The 10,721-nt window shown below is 30.8% G+C and overlaps 1 protein-coding gene across 1 annotated transcript; it reads right to left on the bottom strand.

The window, feature by feature from the left end:
• Nucleotides 1-2,970: 2,970 nt before the first annotated feature.
• On the bottom strand, nucleotides 2,971-3,943 carry LOC100783517 (uncharacterized). Its single transcript, XM_003524819.5, has one exon. The coding sequence runs from the start codon at nucleotides 3,748-3,750 to the stop codon at nucleotides 3,403-3,405; it is 348 nt and encodes a 115-aa protein (XP_003524867.1). The 5' UTR covers nucleotides 3,751-3,943; the 3' UTR covers nucleotides 2,971-3,402.
• Nucleotides 3,944-10,721: the final 6,778 nt, after the last annotated feature.

Genomic DNA, 10,721 nt, shown 5'->3' with positions numbered 1-10,721 from the left:
TGTTGGAAACGTGCATGGAAATTATTGCTTATTATTCATGTATGAAGTCGCATGCATTGCAATGCTTGGTGGCACCTTATTAGTGGCTTCAATAATAGATATAGGATTGCATGCATTATGAAATGGTGAAAAAGAAAAAAGAGAATCAGATTTGGGCCTTTCATATTTGATTTTGTTTTATAATTTGTGAAAAGTTGGGTCACAAATGTGAAATGTCAAGGGCCTTTTACCGAGTGTTGTTGTCTATAGCAGCCTTTAGCAAAAGTAGGATGCAGGGGTGTCGGTTCTGACATTAATGAGCATTGCTGCAACACCCTGGTTACTGGCACCATAAAAAAGATTCTCACCTCAGCACACTTGTTTTGATGTGTTAGGAGAGACAGAGAATCTTACGAGAAATTCTCAATCTTTTTACCTTCAACTTGCAAAGTTTTAACACAATGAGTTGGGTATAAGGGTAGAACGTAGAAAAAGTTAAGCGGTTTCAGGACTATATATATATATATATATATATATATATATATATATATAGTTCTGTATGATTTTATGCTAGTTAGACTAGAATCTCAAAAGTTATTATTCAATCTGTCTTAGCAATGAATGCTATGTACTGATCACTTGGTTAAAATGAAAAGAAACACTAGGATATCGATAGTGTGAAAAAAAAAATGAAACTTTTAAATTAAAGTAGACTATAAAAATATGTATCTCATTGCTTTATTATTTATTTATTCTGTTCTCTTTCTTTGCAAACAAACGAAGCTTAAATCGTAATCAATCAATTTTTATTTAAATATTAAATTAGTAATTTGTTTGTTTTTTTTTTTACAAGAAAAATGGTTTTTTAAAATCAAAAGAGATGTTTGAAAGAATTTAATAACTGTAAACACAACATTTGAAAAAAAAAAATCATGGAATTATTTTTTTTTAGCTCAAACAAACTTTTCTTAAATCAGTTTACAAGAGAATGTTTTTCTATCTATAATGAAGAAACTTTCATAAATTGATCGTTCATTTCAATATCTTATATCTCTCAGATGACTCCGTAATTATTTTGGATTTATTCATCTCTTTTCTCTTGGCCACTTCAGTTACATAGCACACTACTGATTAAAACTTGTTTAAAAGTGACAATAACTCAAGTTCTAGATTTATATGTGTCAATCTACAGGCAACTATATTCATTAGCCTTGGTCTACTCCTTAGTCCTTATTGAAAAGCAACTTCTAGCTAGTGTCTTACTGGAGAAGAAAGAATAATACGATGATTGGGAGATATCTAAGCAAGATTCAGTAGAAAAAGCCTCCATAGATCTTGGTATTCGTAAATAAAAGATAACTACTTAAATATAGCTCAGTACTGCAAATTCGCCAACTGCATTTAAAGGCCAAAATACCTTGTTTAATTTACCTATATAAGCATCGATTCAAAATGTGACGGAGCTCCACAGTGCGGTATAGACTTGGCGTTAACTTTATTTTGCAAACTAGAGCTATATTTAAATTAAGGATTAAATCATTTTTTACTATATGTAAAATAGGTCATATTAATTTTACTATCTAAACTAATATTTTTTTTATTTTAATATTTCATGTTTTTTTATATGTTTAATTTTAATATCCACCGTAAGTGAAAATTAGTTAAGTGATGTAAATCGTGATAAACTAACGGAATGTTGTCTCATCGATTATATATCACTTAGTGATAATATGACAGAAAAGTGTCATATAGTAATTACATATTAGTTATCAAATCTTCAACAATGAAAAATACTAAAATTGAATATAAAAATAAAAATTGTGAGATAGTAAAATAAAAAATAATAATTTAAGTAATAAAATCAAAATATCTATTTTACGTATAATAAAAAGTTATTTAAGCCTTTAAATTAAAGTTTGGAAAATATTTTTAAATTATAATACACAATAATGAATTCTAATGTATCAAATAGAAAAAGAAAAAAATGTTGTTTTTAGAGTAAAAATACTTTTAAATTCTTCTAATTTTAATCTAAACATGTACTGGATTTTGTGAAGGAAAAGAAAATTACATTGAAGTGACTTTTATTGTTTATGAATTTGGATCTTCTAATGATGGTTTCAAACATGATTATAGGTGGTAAAATGGATTTGTTCTATTGACTAATTTATTTAACTCATTTTCTTAGACGGAGTTGGCCGGATGTATTCAACTTTTGATTTATCATAAAATGGGTTTGCAATGAGGCAACCCGGCCCAGCCCACTGGGCTAATTTTTTTTGTTTGAAAATTAGATATAAAAAAATTAGTGTAAAATTTTATATTTCTATTTTATTTTGCTATAAAAGTGACGTGCCTTAAATCTTTAAATAAGTTATTAAGTATATAAATTCAAATTCAAAGTATTATAATAAAATTTAATACATCATTATTAGACCACCTTAGGTTTAAAAAACTTTATAAATTACTTGAAATCTCACTATTTAACAGGATAGAATTTCAACAAACTTTAACCAAATTAATTAATAAATAGATCTAATTTGATCTTGGTCAAACCCGAGTCATATATAAATTCCAACAAAGTATGTCATATATTTCTATCCTTATATACTTATACAATAGTCCTCGAAAAATGGGAATTAGTCAATTGAGGTAGCAAACATCCTTATATATCATATGCGTCAATGGTCCTTGGAAAATGGAAATTAGTCGATCGAAGGAGCAAAACTAAAAGTTTGACTCTTCTAAAATAGCAAAATGTGTAAAAAAAAAAGTATTTTAATTCAGAATATATATATATATATATATATATATATATATATATTATTTTATTCATGATTTGACTTAAAAAAAGTTAAACCTTAATTTCGTGAAAATTTTCTTACTTTAGTCTATGAAATGTGAGATTTTTGGTTGAATGAAAAAAAAGCCTGAGAAAGACTTACAGTGTGTCTGGATTATTCGTCTGAGATATATAATAGTTCAATTTCCTTGGTAATTTTGATGTTTGACACACCACGACATTTCAATTTTCTCAGAGAAAAGGACAAACACCCGCCATAGGGCAGCAAAGATCGAAACTTAATATAAGCAGCCACAAAATTTTCTTGGTACAGAGGAAAAGCAAGACTCTTTTAGAGGCAGAGAGAGACACTGCAATAGTTTTTACACCCAAATTCACATAGAAATTAAAAGGTTCATTATGAGCTACAGTAACTCTAAAATTACAAGTACCACACCCGGAGATATAAGATTAGTAGGGTGAGAAAAGAAGGAAAGATACTACCTTAGATTTTTCTAGTAATAAAAACTAACAACTAGTAATAATTAACATTTATGTTAAAAAAAAAAAAGAACAGGCACCCCACATAAGTGACATGCACTAAATTTTCATAGCCTGATAAACTATATAGCACATGCTAGCTAAGAAATAAGGTCATGCAGGGAAGGTTGGTAAGAAATGAGAAGGAAAAGCAGAAGAAGAACAAATGCAACACCCCAAGGGGAACCACCAGCTCTGTGGATGGCACTAGGCTCAGATCCTGGCATGGGGAAGCTTATTTGGCTTGCAGTGGAGAGCCAGTGAACAATGATGATCAAGAACAGTGGAGAAATTACCAGCAAACGTTGCAGCAACTCAGAAGCAGTGGCCATGATTGCATCATAAACTATGTACCCCAGAAAGCCACAGATGAGTGCTGTGGCTGCCACCAAGAGCCAGATCTCTGAGAAGCTGAAGCCTGAGGTTGATCTGGTCACTGAAGAAGCCATGAAACTGCCAGGGAGGGAGACTCAAAACTCAAGAGTGTGCTGCAAAGTAGTGACCACTGAGAGACTAATTAGTGTGTTGTTGTTAATGTTGTTGTTGTGTTGTGTGGGGGGTGCAGAAGGCCAGCTGTCTGTTTGTATTTATTTTCAGTACGTTTCAATGAATTTGTGCATCATGGTTTGTGACATCAATAGAAACAATCATGGGTTTCTTACTTTCTTTTCTTCCTTTCTTTTTTTCCTTTTTTTTTGGGTTCTGAAAAAAGAAATGTTATGTAATTAGGTGAGACATTATTACTAGAACTAGAAGATTAAACAATAGGAGAATCTCCAAGCCTTTGTGGTGAGGACATGTGAGGGCATGTGTGATTATGAATAATATTACTCTTGTCAATGTGAAGCATTTACCAATTATTGTTTGAGATGGTATAAAATAATTTGGACTTTGACTGCTTAACCATGAGTCCATGAGTAAGGAGCTTTTGGATAAATTTGATAAAAATAGATAATAAGCTAATCAAGAAAACATTTTTTATATAGTTATGTTAAAAAAATATTCAGCTAGATTTATATCAAGGGTGTTGCTAGGTGCACCCAGCAGTATTGCTGGTGCACCCAGCATTTTCGTATTTTTCCAATTTTGTCATTTCATTCGTTTGAGTCATACGAATGTAGTATGACTCTTATGGATGTAGTTCATCCGTATAAAATATACATATAAAATTCATTCGTATTGATTTTTTGGTTATTTTTTTAATTTCTTAAAGTTTTATTTTTTTAATTATTAATATGTTAAATTATTCATTTGTGCTTTAAATTTTTTTTACTATTACAAAATTTAATATACATTAAATTTTGTAATAATAAATATTTTTTATTTATAAAAATATATATGGATTAAATAATTCGTATAATTTATATCAAAATTAATTATTACAAAATTTATTATTTAAATTTACATGCGTATTAAATATATATTAGAAATTTTAGTGTTATGTATAATAACATTATTTATTTTATAATGTAACTATCACAAATATTTTTCAAAAAAATTAAAAAAAAAATTTACAGATGAACTACATCCGTCGTATGACTCTTACGAATGAAAGGACAAAATTAGAAAAATACAAAAATGCTGGATGCATCAACAATACTGTTGGATGCAGCTAGCAACACCCTTGTATCAAACACGTATTGTCCATAATGTTCAAACATCTTATGCAATTGTTATTTTCACTACTAAATTTGCTATTTTCAACTCCAAGCGTGCTTTAAATTTTATTTTTTGAAAATATTATTTGCACATAAACATGATTTCATTTGATAAAATACACAACAAAATCATGTTTCTATTGTATAAGAAGGGGTGAAAAACAAATTACGATAAAAACATAATTTGATTATGTATTTTGTCAATAAAATCACATTTTCATTGTGTAATTTTTTTTACCTCCTCTTACCCAACAAAAACATATCTCTCTTGATCAAATAATAACATAAATACAATTTTGCTGTGTTAAATTATATAACAAAAATATGTTTTTATTATATATTTTTTTGGTACAGTCTTACCCAACATATATACATTTTGTTAAATTTTTACGAAAAAAATTGAAATTAATTATGGATATAAGTTACTTTTTTAAACCAATCAAATGAATGATGGTATAAATTATCCTTTTAAATTAAAATTAAATTAATTAAGATACAATCTACTTTTCTTTAACCTTAATCAGTATCATATAAGTGATCTTTTCTAATTAAAATTGAATTAATTACAATAGAAGTTACCACATATAAAAGTAATCAAATTAATTTAATTACAATTAAAAAGAATAATTTGTATCATTATTAATTTAAATTTTAATTAAAAAGTAATTTATATCACAATTAATTTTATTACATTTACAAGCGTACATTACATGCACGGGCAAAACAGTAAGGTATGGTAAAAATGGAAACTGTCTCAGCTGTTCACTGAGTATATAATGATACGAGAACGTGAAACTTACGATGTGCTTTTTGTTCTGGAATAATCATAGTGAGTTTGATTAAATTTATATATTAAAACAAATATTTATTTATTAAAATAAGTAGTTTTATATTTTTTTAATGTGTTTGTTTAAATTATTTTTATTTTAAGAAATATTTTTTTACTTATTTTAAAAATAAATCTCATCTATTTTTTTTAAAAAAATTGTTATATAAAAAATACTTATCTTAAAATTATTTTTTAACTTTAAACAAACTCATCCTTAATCAAGAAATTAAAAACTATAAAGTAGGGAGGAGACTTTGCTGTGAATAAACCTCGCGTAGTTTTCATCATTGGTAGAACCGTAGCAGTGACAAGTAAGAATTGCTGATTGCAGTGTTGTTTAACGTGTTAGGATATCTCTGGATATATTTGATTTTAACTCAACCTGATTTTTTGCATGTTTAGTTTAAATACCGATGATTATTAGAAAGCAAAGAAACACGTTAATGTAGCTTAAAACGTGAAAATTATAACTAATATTTTTTGGTTAAACTTGAAAAAGCATGATAATGTGCAAACCAACATACAGTGACATGATTTATTTTACTTGGTGTGAATTTGGGGTGAGCGTTTATAAATAATGTATAAGAAAAATAATATTGTCCTTCCCCTGTTTCTGTAGCACGTACTAACAGAGTAGAGGACCGCTTGGTTTTTCTTTGTCGGTTACTGATGCTGACAAATGCTAAATAACTAAACCACCAAACCAAAGAACCCATTGCAAAAGTAAGTTTCAATCAATGTGTTTTCTTTTAGACAAAGTAAATAAATAAATAAAAAATTTGGAGAGAGAATAGTGTTCGAATATTTTTAGTTAAAATTAATTTTAAATATGTAATTACCAATATAAATTTTAATGTCCATATATAATTCTTTATCTAAACTTTTTTTTCTATCAGTTATTTAAATGATATACAGTAACAAATTTTTTTTTTCAATTCCTGTTAATAATAAAATTAAAAATAAAATATATGCTTAATAATAATATTTTATCTTTTTAAATAGAACTCAAAATCACCCTTTCTTCTAATGAACCTTGCTCAGACTGCCTTGAGCTGGTCCAACAATGGAAAAAGAGAGAAGACCAGGGCTAGTCTCTGTTTCATTTCATGGCATTGTAGATGACTGTAGGAAGCTTTGCCCCAATTCAAGAATAAATGATCTTGTTTTTACCAAAAGACAAGGGAACCAGGCAACACATTGCTTAGTTTCCCTATCTTTCACCTATTTTTGATAGAGGTTGGATTGAGGAGGTCCCTTACCAAGTGGATTAAATCATTGCAAACGATGTAATTTCTGTCAGTTCGTTGGATCAATAATATTCAGCATTTTATTCCTAAAAAAATGACCCTTGCTCATTCATTGAAACTAACCACACATGGACATGGAACATGTGTACCATCAGTTACTCCTGTGATAATTTTAAAAAAAGACCAATATAATTTATCATTTCAATTTTTGGCTTGACTATCATCAAACATGAAATGTTGTGGCCAAACAAATTTAAAGGACAACTTAAGGAAAGCAAGTAATACATCATAGAAATATCTACTTACAATCTCTCGGATAGTTGAACCAATTCTTAAAGTGCTATTTTCTAACGCATCGCACACCATATTTGACAACATTGCAACCCTTCAACCCTCATGAGATTAGTGGACATTAAGCCTTGTTTAACTAATTTAGTGCAAACTTTATAATTTTTATTTTATTTTGCACGCAGAACATCTTGTAACAACGAATGGGATGCCTCTGCAATAATTCACACCCCCATGCATGAATCATATGTTTAGGTTCTTTGTAGTTTTTTACATAAATGTCTTATTGCATACCCACCAATCACTACACTCACATTAGAAGCATCTTTCAAAACATCACTCTCTTCATTGGTATCAAGCTCAAATTGTTCAATCCAATTATTCATTTTATCTCTTGACACCTTTCCAAATACATTCTTTAATAATGGCAATAACGTAATAATATATCCACACTATATTCATCATCATAGTACTTAATTATTATCAATAAATTCAATGAATATAGTAGAAGTGAGAGCAAATTTAATAGCATAAGTGGATATATATCGACAATTGTTCACAAAATTCACAAAGCACGATGACAAAAGCAAATAGTAGTACACCAACTCCGGCACATATTTGGGATTTCCAGAAGTCTAGATGCTTTGAAATACCAGGTTTTCTTACATCCAGAATGATCTAGAACTCTGCCAAACTTCTTTACTCGGAATAGTCATTACTAAATTATAGTCACCATTGTCGTCTGTGGCTTTGCGTTTTTGGCAACCAAAATCACAGAAGCGGTGCTTCGTAATGTTTACTGAATATACCATTGTTGCAAAATTTGTAGCTTAAAACATGAACACGACTTACTTGGAAAGTTGCAAGGTTAAGCTCGCAACCTAAAAAATAGTTGAAACCCAACTACAACCACGGATTTTCTAAAAGGTATATTGAATATCAACTTTGCACCTCAGACCTCACCCAACTACAACCAGGAATTTTCTTCAACCCTTTCTGTTTCATGACTACCCTCAAGTCATTGGCATCCTTCCAGTTCCAGGAAGCACAAGTGGAAAAAACATTACCAGTGAGCACATAGTTTGCCCCCAATACAGACTCCAGTTTAGACAGAAAATCATCATCCAAACTAGAAGCACACCCCTGATTCCTGCAAGCACTCAGAAAGCTCCTCAATATAACATCATTGGGCTCCATTGGCATGCCCTTGATGATATCATAAGCCTCTTTAATCAAACCAGCCCTTCCTAGCAAGTAAACCATGCACCCGTAATGCTCAACACTCGGCTTTATACCATATACTCTCACCATCCAATCAAAATACATTTTGCCCTCATCTGCAGGCCGAGAGAATCACGGCAAAAGACAAGCTATCTGGCCGCAACCCCATGTCCTCCATTTGGTTAAACAAAGAGATAACATCCTTTTCTCGCCCGTGATTCGCAAGAGCCGAGATCATGATAGTGCACGACTGCAAGTTCCTGTCACCCATTGAATTGAAAACCAAAAAAGCCTTATCAATCTCCCCACATTTAGCATACATCTCAAACAAGGCTGTTCCCAACGCAACATCCATTTCTATGCCATTCCTCGTAATGTACGAATGAACGGACTTCATTTTCCAACGTGACCGAGGGAGACCGAGTTCGGCTCACCAACGGCACTGAGATTGAGCATTTTAGTACAAGCAGAGAGCAAGCTCACCAACGTGACCGAGTTCGGCTCTTCATTTTCCATCCCCATTTCACGAAACATGTGAAAAGCATCCAAGGGGGAGTTGCAAGCGACGTAGGCAGCAATCATGGAGCTCCAGGAGACAACATCTCTATCAGTCATTTCATCGAACACCTTGCGCGCGGAACGACAGCACGGCAGTCAGCGTATATGTTCAAAAGGGCACTGCCCACATAACAGTGGAAGCGGACACCGGTCTTGAGGGTGAGGGAATGGAGGGATTCACCGATGGTGACAGAGGAATAGCGAGCGTAGGCCTTGAGGGAAAAAGGGTAGGTGAAGTCGTAGGGGTTAAGGGGCGAGGTTTGGAGGAGGCGGAAGAGAGTGAGGGAGTGGTGCGGCGTTGGGGTGGCGGCGAAGGCTCTGATGAGGGTGTTCCGGGCGAAGAGGGGGGAGGGAGTGGAAGAATGAGGCGGCGAAAGGGAGGGAGATGGTGGAGGCTTGTAAGAGGAACTGGGAGATGAAGAAAGGGTGATGGAGTTGGAGGAGGTGAGGGAGGGTTTTGGAGCGGTGGATGATACTGTCATTCAACTATTTACATGCAGACAATCTCTCTGTTACTACTTTAGCACAACGTTCCTAACATGCACGCTGTGCCCTTCTTGTGCTTCACCCTAGGACCAAGCTAATCCTTTCGGGTTAGAAAGGACTATTTTGTAATATTTTTAGTTTTATTAGTTAAAATTCACACTTAATTATCATTTTCATTCCTAAATTATTTTAAATGATTTAATTTAATGTTTAATTTTTTTAAATAATTATTTTCATCTTTAAATTCTTAAAAATAAATTAATTTGATCCTCAAAATTTTAAAAAGTTGTGAATCAAATTAATAATTTAAAATAATTTGGAGATCAAATTAATTTATTTTTAAAAATTTAAGAATTAAATTGAATCTTTTGAAATAATTTACAAACCAAATTGATAACAAAGTCTACTAACTGGTTGCTTCTAGATTTTCTTATTTTCATTTGGTTCAATTATTATTTTGTTCTTTGAGTTATTTTAAATGATTCAATTTGACTCTAATTCTTAAAAAAGATTTAATTTGATCTTCAAAATTTTACAAATGAATTAATTTGTTCCCCAACTTACTTTGATTTGATCTTCAAGTTCTTAAAAAGTTGAGGATCAAATTGATTCATTTTTAAGAATTTAAGGATCAAACTTAATCTTTTAAAAATTTGGAGACCAAATTAAACTATTTAAATTAATTTGAAAAGCAAATTGATAATGAAGGCTTTTGATTTTTATTGTAGGTCTAACCTTCAAAATCTTTTGATTATTATTTTTGGATATTTTTACTTTTTGAATTAAATATTTTAATTTCACTCCTTTGTCCATTTTTTTGTTTAATAACTAGATTCTTTTGATTCTTACAAAAGAAGTAGTTTTTCAAGTGACATCTGCCTCATTTCTTGGTTCAAGAACTCAAATAAGAACCCTGCGCATTTGGGATGCCCTTTTTGAGTTAAATAAAGTCATTCTGATTAATCACAACTTACCTTTTTTTTTATATATAAAGAATAACCACAACTTACCTCAAATTAAAAATTTTGCATTTTTCTTACAAAATATACTAATTTAGCCATTTTAAAAGCAAATTTCATATGAGTCAGATTTATGCTTTAACCTGGGCAATTTGGAGTAAAAGAGCGTCTCTT

This window comes from Glycine max, chromosome 5, assembly GCF_000004515.6.
Source record: "Glycine max cultivar Williams 82 chromosome 5, Glycine_max_v4.0, whole genome shotgun sequence".
Lineage (NCBI taxonomy): Eukaryota > Viridiplantae > Streptophyta > Magnoliopsida > Fabales > Fabaceae > Glycine > Glycine max.
This window is presented reverse-complemented; position numbering and strand designations above follow the sequence as displayed.

What these genes read in the sequence shown, in the direction of transcription:
- LOC100783517 (XM_003524819.5), bottom strand. Translation starts at nt 3,750, where the DNA reads ATGGCTTCTTCAGTGACCAGATCAACCTCAGGCTTCAGCTTCTCAGAG.